The 21,454-nt window shown below is 56.0% G+C and overlaps 1 protein-coding gene across 9 annotated transcripts in view; it reads right to left on the reverse strand.

Moving 5' to 3' along the window:
* SCN10A (sodium voltage-gated channel alpha subunit 10) overlaps positions 1–21,454 on the reverse strand; it is a 118,709-nt gene that overhangs the window by 46,805 nt on the left and 50,450 nt on the right. For 8 of the 9 annotated variants that reach the window (XM_070073062.1, XM_070073058.1, XM_070073057.1 and 5 more), the window contains 8 exons: positions 21,227–21,318; positions 18,607–18,798; positions 17,516–17,579; positions 13,241–13,382; positions 12,913–13,110; positions 10,316–10,486; positions 6,784–7,056; positions 4,351–4,462 (listed from right to left, as the gene is read on the reverse strand). In XM_070073062.1, coding sequence (XP_069929163.1) covers positions 4,351–4,462; positions 6,784–7,056; positions 10,316–10,486; positions 12,913–13,110; positions 13,241–13,382; positions 17,516–17,579; positions 18,607–18,798; positions 21,227–21,318 — 1,244 coding nt within the window. The remainder of the gene's footprint in view (positions 1–4,350; positions 4,463–6,783; positions 7,057–10,315; positions 10,487–12,912; positions 13,111–13,240; positions 13,383–17,515; positions 17,580–18,606; positions 18,799–21,226; positions 21,319–21,454) is intronic. The other variant, XM_070073060.1, reaches the window with a different exon arrangement.

Consider the following 21,454-nt stretch of genomic DNA (forward strand, 5'->3'; position numbering starts at 1 on the left):
GAGAAAACAAAAGAAATGTAACCTAAGAGAGAGAGACTGACCGGCCGAGATGTGACTCCTTACAGCCCTGTCTATCCTCGGAGGAACAGTGGTTTTTCTACTTCACTACTTGCTGGAGTCTTTACTTAGTGGAGCTGTGCTTATGAAACAAGCTGAAGGTGTCATTGTAAAAACTGAAACAAAAGTAGAAAGGAAGGGGGGAGGGGGGAGCAAGGGGGGAGGGGGGCAGGGCCTGAAGTATCACTGCGCTCTCAAACCTGTATATCTGGAATACACGACATCTGTTCACCTTATAGAAAGGAGAGAATTAAAAACATTCATACTCAGATTGTCATTGCTTCCCTGTTTTCTTGCATTCACGCCGTACCTGTGAGGCTTTTCTGTCCGTGCCTTCTCCTTCCTTTTGTTTGACTTTTTGCGTGGAGAACTTTGGTACACTTGGGCTTATTTTGGGTAAGGAATAAGATATTGATCTGGCTCACTTTTTCCAATCTCTTCTTATTAATACCAATACTATTTACAATCTTTCACTTCCCCGAGGATTTTGTCATTAGTTATCTCTATACTTGTCTATATATTTCATATATTTGTGTCCATTTCTCTTTCATAGATAAGCTGCCTACCTTCACCACTGGCTTGCTTTAACTACTGGCTGTGGATTTTTCAGACACCAGAAGTCAAAGCACATTTCCGTAAAGAAGTCGGCACATCCGGGAGCAAAACCAACCACCCCAGGGGCAGAACGCAGGAGCTTCCCCGGTGCCGAGGAGCAGCCCGGCAGCCATGGAGCCGCCTGTCTGTGAGGCGTGCTGGGAAGAGGGGCTGTGCTTTGTAAGCAGCGTCAGCACTGCTGGGCGACTGGGGGCTGAGAGCCACACACGTGCCAGTTTGCAGCATGACTGTCGCCCCTCCCCAGAGAATTCTCTAGACGAGTGAGGCTTTTCCCTCCCCTCCTGCTCTGGTGCAGAGGGGCTCTGCCGCCGTCACGATCAGTGTCTAGGTGTGCCTCCTCTCTCCTTGATCTTCAGTCTGCCCCGTTCTCACAGGTCCTCCTCATAGCATATACACTCCAAACACACACACCAATGCCTCCAAAACACAAAAAACTAAAATCCTCCTACCCAGGGCCTCCTTTCCACCCTCACGGCAAACCTCCTGTCTGTGCGATGCCTCCTCTTCAAGCCACCGACGTTGTGTCTGCCAACTCCTGTATGCTGTTTGTCCCCTTCCACTCGGGTCACCACAGATAGCCACGGACACTCCGAAGGCGGCGTCCGGCCCGACCCTTCCGCAGCACAGCCTCTGCTGCTCTCTGGTCTGCTGAAGGGTTCCCTCCTGGCTCTGCACTGCGCGCCTCCGGGCCTTGTCCTGTCTGCAGGCACGCCCGCTGCCTCTGTCCCCTCTCCCCCACGGCTGATCATTGCAGTTTGCTCCACCTCTGCCCCAGACCATCTTGTCTTTGGGCTTGATCTCCACGACGCCACCTTACCCACTTGCCTCTTGTCGGAGTCCCCATCTATGTTCACACACGCTTTCCAATACGCATGCCCAGGCTGCCTGCTGACTCCTGCTGTAGCATCAGCTTGAGACTGGACATCCCTAGCTGGATGTTTCCCAGGGAACCCGGAACCCGAGTCCCAGACTTGAGTCCTCCTCTCATCGTTGTCCAGCGAAGCCCCCTGCTCTCCCTGAAGTGGTCACGTCCAGAGTAGCCCTTTGCTTGCCCACACCAGAAAAAGGTGCATCAAGTCCTGGATCCTGTGTCCTGGGGGGAGCTCTCAGACCCTTCCTCTTCCCTTCACACCCACCCCCCCGCCCGCCCTACCCCAGAGCCTAGGCACTGCCGTCTCTTACCCAGGTTCCCTGCCGACACACTTCCCCTCCTGACTCCTCTCTGAGTATTCAAGCGACCTTTACAAAACAGCTCCCGGCCTGCACTGCTTCAGTGGCCGCTCACTGCTCTCAGGGTGAAGTCCACTTCCCCAATGTCGTCGGGGGAGTTCTCGGATCTGCTCCCAGCCCCTCCTTGTTGCTCTCTCTGTCCCAGCTACATCAGGGGTTTTCACTCTTCCTCAGGATCCTTGCAGCCTCGAATGCTTCTGTGACCCCAGACTAAACGTACCAATTTCCCTAGCACCCTGCACTTCCTCCAGACACTCAGCACCAGACTAGTGACTTGCTCCACGTTCTTTCCTGCTAAGCGTGAGGCAGCTGTCCTCACTGCTCTGGTCCTCATCTGTTCGTCTGCTTTGGACAACTGTCAGATCTCAGCGTGCGCGGCAAGCGTAGATGGCTCATGTGCCTTGAACTCAGTGAACTGCCAAGTCCTCGTAGGCCTCTGAAGCCCTTTATCACGACTCTGACAGCATGAGTACGCTTCGTGTAGCCTGTGGGCACCGAGGCCCTAACACGTGGCCAGGGAAGGCTGCACGCACTGGGCTCAGAAAACTGACACTTCAGACCTCACCAAGGTTTCCCTTACGAGGCTTTCTGGAAAGTGTCATTTCCCTTGCCTTTCTCTGTCTCCTCTCACAGCATCTTTATGGGAAGCACCGTGTCCTGTCCCAAGTATCTGACTGCTCCTTATTTTCTTCTTCGTTTAGTCAGTTCAGATCATTGCAAAGTAGCACCACTCGCCCCAGTGCCGCCCCGTGAGGCCCAGTCATTCACCACTGATTCATCTACCATCTGCCGGCGAGCGCTCTGCGCCGCGCACTGCTCTCCTAGCTGTGAGCAAAGCAGGAGCATCTCTGCTCGCACGGAGTTTGCAACCTGGTGAACAGGACAGTCACCATCTGGAGAGCATCTACCATGCGCCAGGTCTGGTTCAGAGGATCTTCTTGGATCGGAAGCCTCACAAAACCCTGCCAGGTAGGTACATGTTCAGTTTTTACTGGTGAGAAAACTGAGGCACCGCGAAGTTCATGGAGCCCAAGGGTGCAAGGCCTCCCACCACGGCAGACACAGGCCGCCACCAGGCGCTTGGGCTCCAGGCTGTGTCCTTACTGACGAGTGTCCTCCGTCGCCTCCCCTCCACCCCAAGGCCTCCTTGCATCTTTCTTACACTGGGATGTTGGGTTCACTGCTGTCCCCGTCTTGCAGGTTTTGCTCACTGGTCACGTGGACGGAGCGCTCCTCCCTGGATTCTCCTATGACTGACTCCCCGCCTTCACTCGATTCCTGCTCTGCGCATGGAGAAGGGCCTTCCGGAAACACGCGATCCAAAGCCGCCCTATCTGCGCCTCCCTTCCCTCCTCTTTTGCTCTCCCAGTCCTTATCACTGGGAAAGTGACAAGTGGGGGGTCCTTACCCAGGGACTCTCCTGCCACTCTGCATCCACAGAGCACTCTCTGAAGGTGCCTGGGGCGGTCCCTACCCAGGCACGTTGCTGGCCTGTGCCATGCTTAGCTTGTGGATCTCTCTAATGTTTTCCAGCTCTGGATTCGCCTAGGACAAGGCACCTACAGGCCCTGCTTTCAAGTCCCTCAACCGTTCTGGGAGTTTCCACTGCATCACACCCTCTGCCCACGTCAGGCTTTATCCCAGGGCTGGGAGGAGAGCGCCTACGCTCCTCAACACTCAGACTCCCACGACACTTCGATTTGCCGGGGGAGGTTCGTAACTGGGTACGGCCAACCCCGCACACCACACAGCCCGAGGCAGAATAAAGGCTAGTCAGGAGAACCGTGTGCTCAGGTGAGGGATGAAATCACCCACTATGGGCTCTTGGTTGGCAGGTGGCCGGAGCCTGGTGCCACTCCCTTCCTCCACCCTTTGGTTGGTACTTAGACACAGCCCTGGGGAGCCCGGGTGGATTCCCACTCGAATGTCAGAACCCAAAATCCACAAAAATTTAGTGAAGCTGATGGATTGATTTGTTTACCTTTCAATGTCTAGCATTAGAAGCATGGGGTTTGTGGCAGAAATTAATTCACAGCTGTGAAAGTTACAGCCACGAAACACGGGATAATTTTGTCATGTTAGAAAATGTAAGACTGTTACATTTCTAGGAGCTGGAGAGCCGGCCTGGATTTCTCTGGTCTCTGACAGTTACTTCTTAAGAACCCACTTCCGTGAGTGCAGAGGGCACCTGCTTCGTAGCAGATGTGCATTTGAGCAACAGGTGGCCCACAGCGCTCCATTCACCGGAGTCTTGTGATTTTGAAAAACTACAGACGTGAAAACCGCACTGAGAAAGGGTGAGGGCTCTGCCTCGGCACGTGCGGGAGGGGCGTTTCGGATCTCAGGACACAGAGGAGCGTCCACGGGGCCGAGTCGGGGCCTTCTCCTGCTACTCACACGGCTACTCAGCACAGCGCAGTGAACAGACGTTCCGCGAGCGGCACTTACCCTCGATCACGGAGGTCATGATGCTGACGACGCTCATCGCCCTTTGGGTCCTGAGGGGCTCATCCAAGTACTCTGCTGACAAGAACGCCTTCGCCTTCCCTGCATCAGAGGCCTGCAGTGACACGACAGAGGAGGGTGCTCAGGCCACCCTCAGCCTTCCCTGGTAACCACAGATGTTGGCCAGGCTCCTAGGACGGAGCTGCCAGTGAGGCTGCCCTCCACAGTCAGACTTGGAGAACTGGGGCTGGTACTTGAACCTGGGCTAAGCGCTCAGCCATCAGCACAAGGACGTAGGGCTGAGACGGAGCCAGAGCCCCGGGTGGAAGCTGACAGGGTGGCGGGCGAACCGGCAGCTCTGTGACTGTCTACGCTAGGACAGGACCTGGGCAGCAGGGTGCGGACGGGGCTGCCTCAAGCTCCTTCAGGGTTTCTACTATGGGGCGGGAGCTGGGACCAGGCAGGGCGTGGGAAGCTTACAGAGGATTCCTGCTCTGTGGCGGACTGTCCTGACCTCCCTTCTCACAGACCACCTCCTTCCCAACATACATGGTCTCTCTGCATAGACTGTCTGTGCGACTTGACTGTTCAGACACAGGTTGTCTGCAGTAGACTGAAGGTCTGGGACCTACTCCAATGTGTATGTTGAAATCCTAATGCTGTGGGTTTGGAGGTAACGGTATTTGAAGGTGGATTTGGGAGGTGATTTGGTCATGCAGGTGGAGCCCTCGTAGCTGGGACAGGAGACTCCAGGGAACTCCCTTGCACTGTCCATCCTGTGAGGACACAGCAATAGGCAGCCTCTGCACACCAGGCGGTGGACCCTCCCCAGACAGCAAATCTGCAGGCACCTGACCTTGACGGCCCCAGAAAGAGACTTGCATTGTTTACAGTCACCCAGTTTATGATGTTCTGCTATAGGATCCTGAACTGCACAAAATGTTGCTAGGACTCCTAGGAGCTCCTCTGTTCTTCGATGGACACTTTGTTGTTCTGATGAACCCTCCAGCTAATTAGAGAGCATTTTACGAGGAGAGACAGGAGGCTCGGGAAGTTTAAGTGAGATGTGACTTGTGAGTGAGGTCTGACACCCCTATCAATGCAGCGAGGAAGGGCTCGAAGCGTTAGTCTCAGGCTAGCCGAACAACTGAATGAGAACGAATCAAAGTCAGAGCCTGCTGGATGGTCAGAATCTCGGGAGCAGACAGAGGAAGGTGAGGGCCCTCAGGAGACAGCACGAGACGCCTGACTGCGGATGGACTCCTTCCCAGAGGCCCGCCAGCTGCCTTCACCTTCGGGGCTCTCTGCTCGTTCGGTCTGCCCAGCAGACCTGCTCTCCACCTTCTCACCCCGCCACTGCCTGGGGAGGGTGACCTGGCAGAAGGCACCACATTCACTTTCTGGTTCTGGTCAGGTCTGGTCAATGGGAGGCGCAGACAGGCATCAGAGGATGATGGGGAAGGAGAAGCAAGTCAGTGACGTTATCTCCTGGCTCCTCCGGGAGCAGAGGCTGAGGAGCAGCTGTGATCATCTATCTAAGATCACAGGTTGTCTCAGGCAGCCCCGTCGGTTCTGACTTCCGCTCTAGGTGTGCAATAGGTCTCCACTGTTGCGAGCATCCAGGTGCCTCCTCATCCCAGCTCACACCTCTGTAAGGGTTTCCTGAAGCTCTCTCCACTTGGAGTGGTCTCTGTTTCTTGCTGGGACCCTGAATCACGTGACACTTCATCAGGCTGAGCCAGGGCAACTCTGTGCAATGCATCTGAGTTAGCAGAATCATACAGGGCCTCTTTGCAAGTCTGTTTACAAATTGCTCTGTCTCCCTGGTTAGCCAGAGAGGACAGCTGAAAAACACTAGGAGCATCATTACTGGAACGGAGGGGGAGCACCAGTTAGCTTCCAGCCCCAGCCTAGTGAGGAGTCCCGGGTTTGCCACTATGCTCTGTGATTGTTCTGTCAGAGTGTGGTCGGGTGCTCCCTGCTGCCCAATGTGTGCATTTGGGCCGTTTTTCCTGTGAGTAAGCAGGGATTACTTTGCTGCTGCTAAGATCTGCTCTGAGCATCTCCACGAATTTCTCTGCTTCCCTCTTGCCAACCCTGGATTCTCAGCACAGAACCACAAGTAGGAAGAGACACTCACCTTGGGAGCAAGAAAGTCCATCTCTAAAACAGTGGAAGTGAATAGGGATGGGGGGGAAAACAAGATGAAATATGGGGCTGCATGGAACATAAGCTGCCTCACTGCACTGCAGGGTGGACCAGAAGCCTGTCTGAGCTCAGGTAAACCCACTCTCTCTCGGTTTCACTTGCCCTGTCTGTAACAGGGGAGTTGCTGGAATGACAGCTAAACACTGCCGTTGGTGATACACGTGGCTTCCTGGCCCCAGATCTCCAGATGGAAGGCACCTTTAGAGTCGAGAGCACTCACAAACTCACCAAGACTTCAGTGGCTCCAGGAGCAGGCTCACTGGTGGGCAACGTGAGGTGTCCATCTTTTCCATGCCCTGAGCCAGGGTTGGGGCGTTGAGTGAGTGGGCTCCTAGGGAGAGGGCCTTGTTGTCCAGGGCCCTGATGGCTTTCCTGATCTCCATGAAAGACTCCATCATCTGTGACCCCATCATGGAATGAGGCATCTCGGTCAGAGGCTCGGAAGTGAAAGACACTGCCGTGGCTAGCCCGGCGCCTCCCAGAGTTCAGGCCTAGGAAAGACTGGGCATTGCCCCAAAGGAGTAGAAAAGAAGGCTGGAGGGAAGCTGGTTCTCCAACAAACCCAGTGCACAATTTTCTCCACCCACTCCATTTTCTCCAGCCTCAGTCTCACGGCTTCCCTTGTTCAATAAAGCCAAAATCCAATGGTTGCTTTGGGTAGACACAGGAGGGAACAGGGGATAAGGAGATTCTGGACAGAACAGGGGATGGCCAGGAGAGAGAAAAGATCGCAAGACGTTTGCTTATAGGTCATCATGACAGCTTCATCCACTGGATGGGTCAGCTGTTTGCTGGCCCTTCGCCACAGGGATAGAAAAGTCTGTTTTAAGCTCCCTTTTCCTCATTCAAAGTTGTGACCTGAGGAGATTTTAATATGCACACTGGTCCTGGAATATGCTTGGTAAGTGATTGTTGAATGAACGTGTGCACTCTATTGTCTGAAAATTAGTTTGTACAATTCATTAGATCCAGGCTGTAAGAATGTTGCAAAGGAGGAGACTAGAGTTTTATTACATAATGAGCTTCTAGGATCCCTTGAGGCGGCTTTGAACCATCAGCAATGGAGAGATAGAAAGGAGAGTTGCAGACTAGTTTCCTGGAAGAACAATTCCCTCCCTCCAAATCAATAAACAATTCCCATCAAAACCTCCCACTGAGAGACCTGTGTGGCTCACCACTGCCAGGGGAAGAGAGCTGATTCACAGACTCAGGGCCCCCAGAGGGTTGGTGTGCAGGGTTGGCCAGTTCCCATGACCACAGAGGCAGCCTGACCAAAGAAGTCATCGAATTCTGGCCTCAAGTCATATTAACTATTTCTAAACTACAAACATCAACTTGTTACTAAATTTTTACCACACTGCTTGATTCCCCCTTCCTTAATTTCTTTTGTTTACAAAATTACTAAGGCAGGAATCTTGACAAGTAGGGTTTTCCTTCTTTCTCCCCATATCCCAGGGGACTGAGTGTCTGTGCCTGACTATCTGGAGCTTGGTCCTGTTCAGGAGCCATCACTGGAAGTCCAGTATAAAACGAAGCACTCTCTGCCTAGAATACACGCCTAAGCACTACATCACGCATACAAATCCTTTGGAAGCAAAGGAGCAGAACTGACAAATCCATGTAGAAGATCAAAAGATGGAGTGCTTCAGCACCAAGCAAACCAACGAAGAGGCGGAGAAGAAAGCCTGGGTCCTGCCTTTGACACCCAGTGCCTATCTGGCCACCAGTTGTTTCAGAATTAACCTTTTTGACAAGTGACAGGCAATGATCCCCAAGCCTACGAACTACAATGGCCTTAAAGTTGCATCATACAAGAAGGCCAGCTGGTCTCAAGTGCGTTGTGTCTCTTGCATGTCTTACCTCCAGCCACCATGTCATTGCTCTTGGTCAAAACATGGTTTTCAATAAAAACTGCCTCAGCCTATTTACCAGAACTTACGGAGAAAAAGAGGAAGTGGATGCCTTCTTGAATGAGCTCCAATTAATCTATTACCTTAAAGAAATACCCAGGGGTAGGCATTTGGTGCAACAATTGAGACCTGCATCCCAAACAGAGTGCCTGCGATTGATTCCTGGCTCTGTTCCTGACCCCAGCTTCCTGCTAATGTCACACCCTGGGAGGCAGCAGTGATGGCTGGAGTGACTGGGTCCTTACCACCTACATGAGAGACCTGGGTTGAGTTCCTGGCTCCTGGCTTTGGCTCAGTCCCAGTGTTGCAGGTATTTGGGAAGTAACCCAGTGGATAGATGATCTCTCTCTCTGCCTTTCAAATAAGAAAGTTAATAAACAAGGGGTACCCAGCTGGCATCTCAGTCTTTGTATGCACAAGTTCTTTTTCCCAATCTGCTCCTCAAACCCTCCCAAGTCTTCAGTTACTACTCATCTCCATTGTTCCTCTTCCTCTCCCTGTAGGAGTGGATGCTCCCTCCTGTATGGGGTCTTCAAAAAGTTCATGGAAATGCATATTATAAAAACAACAATGCATGGACTTCAAAAATTTTTTTTGCCACAGAACAAACTTATCTTTGAATTCAACTTCACTTCCTCAAACTTTTTGACCCATGTATATGTCTTTAATACAGCATTTGACACATAGCTGTTTTTGTATTTGCCTCCTCACCCCAAATGGAAATCTTCAGGAAAGAGACCATTTTTAGTCCTATATATCAAGCACCTAGTATTGTTGAGCGAAAATTTCTCTTTTCCTGCCCCTGAAGGTAGCCTAACTGGAGAGGTAAGCACACAAGCCACACAATTGTTGGACATACAGGTGCTAATCTCTGAGGGGCTGACTCCCTGGGGAACAGGAATGTCTGATTCAGGACTGACACCTCCCTGGGAGCTGTGACTCATCCTGGCCTGTGAGTGCTGCAGTCCCAGCCAAGCCTCCTTTGGAAAACCACAAAGACTCCAGGGTGTGCACGCCAGGTGCTTCTCAAAAGAGGCAGAGCAGGGAAGAGAAGGGCACAGGGCGCAGCCCAGTGCCTTGTGTGGGGTGGCACTGAGGCTCGAGTGCATGAGTGTATCTGTGCATGAAGCACACGCACAAATCTAGGCTTGGAGAGGTGAGGCTGCCAGATAAAGCAAGCAAGCAAGCATCCTGCAGGCGAGCACAGGAAAGGGGACTGGGAGGGAAGAGAGGGGCAAGAGGCCTGGACAACAGCACGTGGGCCCCCTTTCTGTGCTAGCAGTGCTGGAGTTGCCCTCCCATGGGGAGGGGATTGACTCTCAAGCCCATGGAGAGGGATTTTTAGTGCAAGCCTTGAAATGGGAGGCAGAACATTATGAGGGGGAGAGTTGATGCAGGGTCTGAGGTGAGGTTCTGAAGCCGTATCTGGGCTGGAGTGTGTCACAGCGATGGATTCCAACAAAAACATGACAGCTTGAGCCATTGGGCCTGAAGCCTGGTGTCAGACTAGCTTGTGGATTATTTCAGCACCATGGACAGGAAACCCTTCCCCACCCCCGGCCTGCCAGTCAGCGATTCCACTGCCCAGTTCTGAAATTCGGGAGTCATCTTGGACTCCTCTCTCCTCTTTCTGCATCCCAGCGTCCAGTCCTGCTCATCACCCCTCCTCCACAGAGTTCTCATAACTCATCCCTTTCCTTAGCCACAACGTCCATTTTAGTTGAGGCTGCATTTGGAAGTGGTGCCTGGGTTGCTGAAACGTCCTCCTGATCGCATGCCCCCAGCTTCTCCCACCATCCAGGGCAGCTGGAGAGGCGGGCGGTCTCTGCAGACAAACCAGGGCCCCTTACCATCCTGCGCTGGTTGTAACGCTCGGACTGTGATGACTTGTTGTCGTCTGTGGAGCCCTCTGACACCCTCGGCTTCGTTCTGTGCCTTCTCTCACTGGCATTTTTGGAGGCTAAGGGTGACCCACTGTGGGAGTGCAGGGAGGCTGTGTCAACCCCCAGCGCTGTCAGAACCTGTGGAGAGAGAAGAGCAGCTGCAGCAGCTTGGCCGTATCTGGTGGAGCCCAGCCCACACGCATGCCCCAGACGTGAGGGGCATACACGCGTGCCCCAGATGTGAGGGGCAAACACGTATACCCCAGACGTGAGGGGCGTACACGCGTGCCCCAGACGTGAGGGGCGTACACGCGTGCCCCAGACATCAGGGGCATACCCACTTACCACAGACGTGAGGGGCATACACGCATGCCCCAGACGTGAGGGGCACACACGCATGCCCCAGATGTGAGGGGCATACACGCGTGTCCCAGACATGAGGGGCAAACACACATACCCCAGACGTCAGGGGCATACACGCATGCCCCAGACGTGAGGGGCATACACGCGTGCCCCAGACATGAGGGGCATACATGTGTGTCCCAGACATGACGGGCATACACACGTGCCCCAGACATCAGGGGCATACCCACTTACCACAGACGTGAGGGGCATACACGTGTGCCCCAGACGTGACGGACATACATGCGTGCCCCAGATGTGAGGGGCAAACACGTATACCCCAGACGTCAGGGGCGTACATGCGTGCCCCAGACGTGAGGGGCATACACGCGTGCCCCAGATGTGAGGGGCAAACACGTATACCCCAGACGTCAGGGGCGTACATGTGTGCCCCAGACATGAGGGGAGTACACGCATGCCCCAGATGTGAGGGGCACACACGCATACCCCAGACATGATGGGCATACACAGGTGCCCCAGACGTGAGGGGCATACACGTGTGCCCCAGACATGACGGGCACACACGTGTACCCCAGACGTGAGGGGCATACACACACACCCCAGACGTGAGGGACATACACGAGTGCCCCAGACGTGAGGGGCGTACACGCATGCCCCAGACATCAGGGGCATACACACTTACCACAGACGTGAGGGGCATACACACGTACCCCAGACATGAGGGGCATACACGCGTGCCCCAGACGTGAGGGGCATACACGCGTGCCCCAGACGTGAGGGGCATACACGTGTGCCCCAGACGTCAGGGGCATACACGTGTGCCCCAGACGTGAGGGGCATACACGCATGCCCCAGACATCAGGGGCATACATGCGTACCCCAGACGTGAGGGGCATATAGCGTACCCCAGACGTGAGGGATTTGAGCCAGAGGCGGCCAAGACTTAGGACTTGGGTGGTGGATGCGGCCATGGCGAGGCAGCCGTCCCTGGTCACCTCCCTCACCGGATCTCACAGTGGACTGCTGGGGTCTCCAGGGACGGCAGGGGACGGCTCACACCTGCAGCCCTCTGCACATGCCTCTTGCCCTGGGCTGGGTGTGAGCAGGAATCGACTCGTCCTGCTCCGGAGCTCCAGCTGAGAGCACTCCACCTAGTGTCCGCCTGCCATGGTTTGGCTGTGGTTTGTCCCTCAAGGGCCCATGTGTTGGGATCCCAATCCCTCCAGCGCAGTGACACGGGAGTTGATGGAACCTTTAAGTGGTGGGACCTATTGGGAGAGCCTTGGGTCATTGGAGGAATACACTCAAAAGGGACTGAGGTAATTCTCATGGACTCGCTTGTTAGTTTTTTTTTTTTTTTTTTTTTTTTTTTTTTTTTTTTTTTTTTTTTTTTACAGGCAGAGTGGACAGTGAGAGAGAGAGACAGAGAGAAAGGTCTTCCTTTGCCGTTGGTTCACCCTCCAATGGCCGTCGCGGCTGGTGCGCTGCGGCTGGCGCACCGTGCTGATCCGAAGCCAGGAGCCAGGTACTTATCCTGGTCTCCCATGGGGTGCAGGGCCCAAGCACTTGGGCCATCCTCGACTGCACTCCCTGGCCACAGCAGAGAGCTGGCCTGGAAGATGGGCAACCGGGACAGAATCCGGCACCCCGTCCGGGACTAGAACCTGGTGTGCCGGCGCCGCAGGCAGAGGATTAGCCTAGTGAGCCGCGGCGCTGGCCTCGCTTGTTAGTTCTAAAGAGAGGTTTGCTATAAGAGCCTCGACCTGTCTGCAGCCAATTCTTGGGTTTCCTGTTTCAAGGTGTGATTGCCGACTCCCGTCTGTGGTCCCACAACTGCCACTCACAGGGATGTGTGCAGCTAAGAGGCCTCCCCAGAGCCAAGCCAAGGCAGGCACCATGCCTTCCCTCTCCAGAGCTGTGAGCTAATAAGCTCCTTTCTTCACAGGTAGCCTGCCTCGGGTGTCGTGTGTTGGCCACAAAGGGCTGACTAGTACACAGCCTCCACCCATCCTGCTGCCTCCACTTCCCTTCTCTTGAGGGCACTCTCAAGGGTATCCTCACTTGGGCTCTCCTTCGGGAAAGCCTGACCTACGAGGGCTCTGGGGTAAGAAGAGTCCTCCTACAGGTTCCCAGTGCTGGTCCCGCCTCAGTCCGAGAACGCAGCCTGCAACTGGATCCACGGTCTTCTGACCCTCACAGACCTCCTGCTCCTTCCTTAGCAGCTCGAGGGTCTCCTCGAACTGCTTCTCCTTTGCTTCAATCTCGGCCATGGTCGCCTGGTTCTGCTCCTCATACGCCATGGTGACCACAGCCAAGATCAAATTGACCAGGTAGAAAGACCCCAGGAAGATGACAAGCACGAAGAAGACCATGTACATCTTGCCAGAAGCCCTCAGCGTCTGCAGTCAAGGGAGAGAAAAGAGACATGTACCCATAGCATGTGGGCCCCTGAGATCAAGGCCAGATCTTCCACATGGCTGACCTACCCAGCCTCCCACCAAGCCCACATGGGGGCACGCAGATCCATACCTGCTGGTAGAGGCGCTCCCAGGAGTCCTGTGTCATGAGGCGGAACAGAGACAGCAAAGCCCAAGCAAAGGAGTCAAAGCTGGTGTAGTTAAAATCCGGGTTCTGAGAAGTTTTACGGCAGACAGAACCAGCAGGGCAGTGGCTGCGGCAAGAACAGAGAAGGTCACCAATCGTGTGGGCCCTTGCTTGATGGGGCCCGGGCAGCTTGGAGCTGCAGGACAAGAGTTTGAAGGCAGAGATCAGAGTCCAAGGCCTGACCTTTCTCTAATTACCCGGATGACTTTGGCCACTTAGTCTCTCTAGCTCAGTTTCACTTATCCATGAAGTGGGGGACACTAGTTCCTTTCTCCTCAGAGTGTCTTGGTCAGGCAGTGGCCGGGGGAGGCCAGCTGATGGCTCAGATGTGATTCCACAAGACATCAAACTCTTTGGCAGTCCACACCAGGAAACAGAATTAGTAGTAGTAATACGGAGCTGAAACCCAGCCTGTGGGTACCATTGCGAGCTGCCTGTTGAAGGAGCACTCGCGTTAGCCAAGCTCCCCGACGGACTGTATCTAACGTGGGGAGGACCCTTCCCGCTCACTGAGCACGTCCCCTGTGCCTCTCTTTGCTCTAGGTGCTCTACAAACAATATGCCTGAATCATCTCAACAATTCTACTTGACAAACAGGAAACTGTAAGCCTTTCTTTTTTTTTTTTCAGATTTATTTATTTTATTTGAAAGTCAGAGTTACATGCAGAGAGGAGAGGCAGAGAGAGAGAGAGAGAGAGAGAGAGAGAGAGAGAAGTCTTCCATCTGCTGGTTCACTCCCCAATTGGCTGCAATGGCTGGAGCTGCGCCAGTCTGAAGCCAGGAGCCAGGAGCTTCCTCCAGGTCTCCCATGCGGGTGCACGGGCCCAAGGACTTGGGCCATCTTCTACTGCTTTCCCAGGCCACAGCAGAGAGCTGGCTCAGAAGTGGAGCAGCCGGGACTTGAACCGGCACCCATATGGGATGCCGGCACGCGGGTGGCAGCTTTACCCACTATGCCACAGCACCAGCATCAAATTGTAAGCCTTTCTATAAAGAGAAGCCAGTTGCTTACAACTACACAGGCGCTTTAAGAGAGAAGTACAACAGCAAAGTACCCCAGGACTTGAGTCAGTCCAGCCTGCTCCTGAAGACTGGTCCATGAGTAAGGCCACACCAGAGATGACTGCTCAGTGAGTGCTGGGTGGAGGGGGGGGGGAGTGTTGGATTCCTATCTCTTAGTCAGTAGGTGAGTTGATGTCAAAAACTCTCTCAGGGCTGGTGCTGTGGTGTAGTCAGTTAAGCCTCTGCCTGCAGCACTGGTGTCCCCTCCGCGTGCCAGTTTGAGTTCCCAGCTGCTCCACCTCCCATCCGGCTCCCTGCTAATGCACTTGGGAAAGCAGTGGAAGACGGCCCAAGTCCCTGGGCCCCTGCACCCACCTGGGAGACCTGGAGGAAGCTCCTGGCTCCTGGCTTCAGACTGGCGCAGCTCCAGCCATTGCAGCCAGTTGGGGAGTGAACCAGCAGATGGAAGACCTCTCTCTCCCTCTCTCTCTCTCTGCCACTGGGAAAGCAGTGGAAGACGGCCCAAGTCCCTGGGCCCCTGCACCCGCATGGGAGACCTGCAAGAAGCTCCTTGCTCCTGGCTTTGGATTGGCCCAGCTGCAGCCATTGTGGCCATCTGGGGAGTGAAGCAGCAGATGGAAGACCTCTCCCTCTCTCTCCCTCTCTTTGTAAGTCTGCCTCTCCAACAGAATAAATGAATGTTTGTTTTTTTTTTTTTTTAAATAGAAATCTCAGCTCAGGGCAATGGGGAGGGCCTGGCGAGGAAAGGGTAATGCCTTGTTTAATGTTCGGGATTCTTTTACCCCCAGGTTCCTTCACCAGCATTGAGCTGGGGCTCTCCGACTGCAGACACCCATGGGAACACACAGCTCCAGGACCCATACCATGGGTCAGCACTCCCTCCAGACAAGGGTAATCAGTTCCACTCCTACCTGCACTGTGACTGGAGGGCTTTGAGCTTCCTGACCCTGCAGACCCACGCTCACGGGCAATCTCCTGCTGGCTGTTCCAAGGAGCAAGCCTGCCCCTTTCCTGCGGGCTTCCTAAAGGCAGCCTTGAGAGTGCAGCCTGACTTTTACGGCCTCTGCAGAACCCCACTGTGGCCAGTGCGTATCAGCAGCTCACTGCTCTGAGAGTTAAGTGAGACCACCGTGCAAATCTCCCGTGTGGTGTCCTTAGCGTAGTACTCATTCTACATAAAATGCAAATTAAGTCTGGCTGTTGTCATCTCAGGCGTGATCAGAGGACGGCCTGGAATAATCTGTGTGAGAATGCTGAAGATCATCAGATGCTCCTTTAGCAGCTGTTCCCCGCCTGTTCTCCCACAGTGCAGCTGGTCAGAATGGGCCTGCGCTCTGGCCCAGCTCTTCTGTGCCCAGCCGGGTTTCAGGGCTCTCTCTGCCCCGGTCCTGGGCTGGCCTCCCCCTGCCATCCCAGTGGGGGCCACTCCCCACTGCCTGCTGGGACCTCCCTGGCTGTGTTGAGGGGTGTCCGACAGATGAACCTCACAAGGGTCCCCTGGGGGTGCTTGAGCTGCCCTGGAGTCACTGCCTTGAGAAATGCCATTGTGTAGGCGGCAAAAGGACGTGGAGGAGGCGCTCAGTTTCAATTTACGCTAAAGCAAAGGAATGCTGTTGTCAGAAAACCCTCCCCAAGCCAAAAGCCAACGCCAAGCGCCTGAGTGACGAAAGCTCCGGCAGAGATGCAAACGCTAGTGACACTGGATCCGTGCACTGGATTCTCACGCTGCACTCCATAAACTGAGAACTCTGACGTCAGCTGAAGGACAGACACCACAGAGCCTGCTGGGGCCAAACACCCCGTCCACTCCCACCTCGCAGCTCGATCCCAGGGCGTTCTCCAGGGGCGCTGATGAAGGTGCAGCCTCCAGAGGCTCCACGCGGCTCCACCTGGGCAGGGTGGGGCTGGAGGCCTCTCAGGGGCGGGGATGCAGCTCTGATCTGCCCCCAGTCCTGCAGTGGGGGAGGACGGGCTTTTCTGGAATGTTGCCTGAACATGTTCTGCTCCTGCCCCGCTCCAGTGATCCACAGAACAGGCCGAGCTGAGGGGTCCTCACCCCTCTGTCCTTGAACGCTCACCTCGACCTGGCCTCCAGGAGGTCCTCCTTGACCTTGCTATTTGCCCTGCATCATCACCGAGCCCATGGAGCCCACAAGGCAGCACCTGTACATGTATGTGAGAGATCTCCAACTGGAAGCCTGTAGGCTGGATTTGGCCTACAGAAATACTTTGGCCCCAAAATAGGCATTTGTAGTCAAATCCATAGCTGGGAGATTTCACACAAAAATTTAGATTTTTTTTGTCTCTCTCTCAAGTGTTGGAAGAGCTGTAAGTAGTGCACCCACATTTCCACGGCAACCTAGAGCCCGGCAGAGCAATGGCTGACCCTTCAGATGGGACGTGAACTCTCGGTTGCCATGGTTCCCACCTGGCCCTCCCACTCATTCGCCGTGAGTCTGGCCTCTCAGAACTTGAAATGTAGTCTGAGGCATGTGTCTCCTCCTCTGCTGTGTGGGGCTAATGGAACCCATACGGCAGAGTGAGCCGTGATGACTCACGACACGAAGGCATTGCATGCACAGTGCCTTCCTCCTGGAGTCCATCTTTTGCAAAAATGACCGCAGTCTGCCCCTCCTCACCCACCCCCTGGGCACTATGCCCCTGCAACGCCTTCCTTGGAGGGGTGAAGTGTATTTTCCCAGCCCTCGGACTTTGGTCAGCAGAAGCAGAAAGTGTGCCGTCGGGCCAGTGGTAAGCTTGGGCCTCGGGAGGCCTTGCCCACTTCCAGTCTTGTGAGAACAGGCCCAGGCTAGTGTGCCGGGGGATGAGGGACCACATCGAGCGGAGACAGCGCACCCTAAACCAGCCAGCTCTCAGCTGCCCTGTCCACCCTCTGGACACCCACGCCTGAGTCCAGTCCATGCCAGCCATGCCCTGATGATCCCGCCCTCGCTCTGGACTGACACACAGGACCCGGAGCCCAGTAGGCAGTCACGATTCTTGGAGTTGTTTGCTTCCTCACACACCCCTCCCTGTGGCTGCGAGTCAGGGCACGGGCCAGCACGTGTTCACTGCCACACCTCCCGTGCCACTGGACCGCCAGTCTCTGCCCAGAGATGCTGGGAGAAGCTGGAGAAGGGACTGCCGGCGTCGGTGCTGTCGCGGTCAACTACTCACCCCGCATCAGATCCGTTGCCGCACAGCAGAGGCTCAGACGTGCCTGGCTTGTTGACGTAGGAGCCTGCCGAAGAAAGGGAGAGGTGAGGCCCCCACCCGAGGGCCCTGGCCCCCACACCAGCTGGGTGCAGCCAAGGCCACGCCTCCCCGGTCCTCTTCCTGAGGCAGGTGGGCTCCCCGGCTGTGCGTGCTCAGTCCCACTGCAGAGGAGGGGCTGAGCCGGCAGGGCCTCGGTGCCCGCACCTGCAGCTCATTTCCCCAGCACAGGGATCCTGGGGAGCTCCAAGTGACACACACCTCGGAGGAGGCATGTCAGCAGGGAGGAGGAGTCCAAACACTGTCCTTGTCTGTGCAGGGTGCTTACCCCCATCCGGGGTCTGCAGGGTGCCCCTTGTCTGTGCAGGTGTGTGCGGCCCTCCGGGATCTGTAGGGTGCCCGTTGTCTGTGCAGGGCCCTCACCCCCATCCGGGTCTGCAGGGTCCCCCTTGTCTGTGCAGGTGTGCAGGGGCCCTCGTCCCCCACACACCCCTGTCCCGGTGTCTGTAGGGTCCCCTTTGTGCAAGTGTGTGGGACCCTCACCCCGACACCAGGGCCTGTAGGGTGCCCCTTGTCTGTGTAGGTGTGCAGGGGCCCTCACCCCTATCCCAGAGCCTGCAGGGCCCCCTTGTCTGTGCAGGTTTGTGGGGGCCCTCACCTTCGCCCTGGGGTCTGCAGGGTCCCCCTTGTCTGTGCAGGTGTGTGGGGCCCTCACCCCCGCCCCAGTGTCTGTAGGGTCCCCCTTGTCTGTGCAGGTGTGCAGGGGTCCCTCACCCCCATCCCGGGGTCTGCAGGGTGCCCCTTGTCTGTGCAGGTGTGCAGGGGGCCCTCACCCCACCCTGGGGTCTGTAGGGTGCCCCTTGTCTGTGCAGGTGTGTGGGGCCCTCACCCCCATCCTGGGGTCTGCAGGGTGCCCCTTGTCTGTGCAGGTGTGTGGGGCCCTCACCCCCGCCCCGGTGTCTGTAGGGTCCCCCTTGTCTGTGCAGGTGTGCAGGGGGCCCTCACCCCACCCCGGGGTCTGTAGGGTCCCCAGGTCCTCAGTGGACTCCACTCACTTTCAATGTCGAGTGAGTAGTTGGCCCCGTCGTAGAGAGCAGAGTCATTCCTGATGCACTTGTTCTTGAGGTTGCCTTTGAAGAGCTGCAGGCCCACCAGGGCGAAGACACTCAGGCAGAAGATGGTGAGGATGGTCACGTCCACCAGCTTCCGCACCGAGTGCACCAGCGCCCCCACGATGACCTTCAGTCCTGCGGGCAGGTGTCGCTGACACTGGACGAGGGCCACGCACGCCTCTGCCCCTCTCCCCACATGAGCGGGAGGTATTTGCCAAGTGCAGGGGAGGGCCAGCCCCAGCGTCTCCCCTGCACCTGGCGACCGCTGAGAGGCAGGCCAGCCACCAGGGACTGCGGTCCTCACTGGAAGATAAGGCAACGGAGACCCCTGCAAGGCACTCGTGGTCCTGAGGCTGAGGCATTCCTGATACCAACAGTTCCAGTAAAGACCAGCGGCTGAGGGCCCTGCCAGGCTACGGATTTTCCTCCAGCTCTTTGGCATCTGTTTTCCTGTACCTACCTAAGCCCTGGGAGGCTCCCTGAGGCTTGGGAGCGCAGGAGCCTTCCTGTGTGTGCTTGTGTGGCAGAGGGGGCAGGCCAGGGAGACATAGATACCAGGGGATGGAGCGAGGCAATGATGGAGACAAAGACATAGACAGACGACCCTGGCAAAGGAGTGAGACCCTGAGAAACACAGGGAGAAACAGAGGGACACTGAGAAGAGCTGAGGCTGACCACAGCTGGCAGCACAGATGGGGCCCTGCTTGGTCACGGCTGTGGGCAAGGAGAGTAACTTCTCCAGGAGAGCAGCTTCACGGGCAGCAGGGAGAGCTGTGCCTAAGGCAGCCTCTCAGATCCTTCCTTGGCCCGTCGTTTTGGTAGACAAAGAATCCACCGGCTGCCATGCGTGTCAGCCCCTGAGCGATGGCTACAGCCGCAGCATACAGTGGGGTTGTCCAGCCACTGAAGGGAAGCCCCAGGACACACAACGGAGCAGCCCTTACCTGAAGCCCAGCGAGGGAGTGGGGTGGGGTGTGGGGAGGCAGAAAAGCACAGGGAGTGTCGTGGAGGAGGTGGATCCTCGGGACAGCCCTGAGGAGTGAGTGTGAGTCAGGAAAACAGACGGGGACGCGCTTCTGCACGAAGCAGCACTGGGTACACAGTGGGGACACACTTCTGCACAAAGCAGCACTGGGTACACAGTGGGGACACACTTCTGCACGAAGCAGCACTGGGTACACAGACGGGGACGCGCTTCTGCACGAAGCAGCACTGGGTACACAGTGGGGACACACTTCTGCACGAAGCAGCACTGGGTACACAGACGGGGACACACTTCTGCACAAAGAAGCACTGGGTACACAGTGGGGACACACTTCTGCACGAAGCAGCACTGGGTACACAGTGGGGACACACTTCTGCACGAAGCAGCACTGGGTACACAGACGGGGACGCGCTTCTGCACGAAGCAGCACTGGGTACACAGACGGGGACACACTTCTGCATGAAGCAGCACTGGGTACACAGTGGGGACACACTTCTGCACGAAGCAGCACTGGGTACACAGACGGGGACACACTTCTGCACAAAGCAGCGCTGGGTACACAGACGGGGACACACTTCTGCACGAAGCAGCACTGGGTACACAGTGGGGACACACTTCTGCACAAAGCAGCGCTGGGTACACAGTGGGGACACACTTCTGCATGAAGCAGCACTGGGTACACAGTGGGGACACACTTCTGCACGAAGCAGCACTGTGTACACAGACGGGGACACACTTCTGCACGAAGCAGCGCAGCCCCAGGTGGGCGGGGGGTGAGCAGGTGAGTGAGTAGGAGTATTTGTGGACCCACAGGTGGGTTCTGGAACATGAAGCAAGGTGGGCCAATGTGGAGAGGGCCAGGCCAGGGGTCTGAATAACACTCAGGTCTTCCTGGTTGAACATAGGTGATGGAGAGAGCAAGGGCAGACCTGTGGGTCCTTGTGGAGTTTGTCCAGAGACTGGAAAAGGCTTTCCAGTGGATCCCTGCAGAGCCAGACGCAGAAGGCAGAGGGATGCTCCCTCCAGGAGCAGGGTTTCCATTTCACAGGGGCAGAGGAGGGTTCTGGGAGGGGCAGGGCAGGGAGCATCAGGCCATGGATGAGTGTGGGGTCCTGCGCCTGGCCTCTGGCCTCACCGTCCCCACCATCTACCTGGTGGGAGGCGAGAAGCAGTGGCCCAGCTGCTAGCAGCAACACAGATGTAGGAGGCCCAGGCCATGAGTCGTGGGGTGCTACTTTTGTGTCTGAGTTCTCTGTAACCAAGAACTATCTGAGTCTTTTCTCCTCTGCAGGTCCAAAGACAAGGCTGGGGCTCAACCTCTTAGAGCTACAGAAACAGTGAAGATACCATCGCCAAGTTTAAATCCTTGGTGTAGGCATAGATGACAATGGAACCCGACAGGGAGGACCGAAGGTGAGGACACGCCTTGTCGTCTACTGCCGGTGCGGCCACTGGAGTGTGGGCACAGCTCTGGCCTCCAGCTGACCCTGCCTGTCCAGCGGAGACGACATCCCTTCCCTGGGACCTCACGGGGATCCTGTGCCGACGAGCCCACGCTCTGCGGGTGCACCGGCTCACCTGGAATCACCGAAAAGGTTTTCAGTGCTCGGAGAACCCTGAATGTCCGCAGGCCGGAGATCCCTCGGAGGTCTTTGGCGATGGCCACGTATCTGCAGGACCAGAAGTCAGCAGCACCACGTGAGAAAAGCCTACTAGGAAGACGTGCAGCCCACACGAGGACACCTTTGGGTCACACGAGCCTAGGAAGCACCCGGAGAGGATGCTGGGAATCTACAGGCACCGCCA

This window comes from Oryctolagus cuniculus, chromosome 4, assembly GCF_964237555.1.
Source record: "Oryctolagus cuniculus chromosome 4, mOryCun1.1, whole genome shotgun sequence".
In the NCBI taxonomy this organism is placed as follows: domain Eukaryota; kingdom Metazoa; phylum Chordata; class Mammalia; order Lagomorpha; family Leporidae; genus Oryctolagus; species Oryctolagus cuniculus.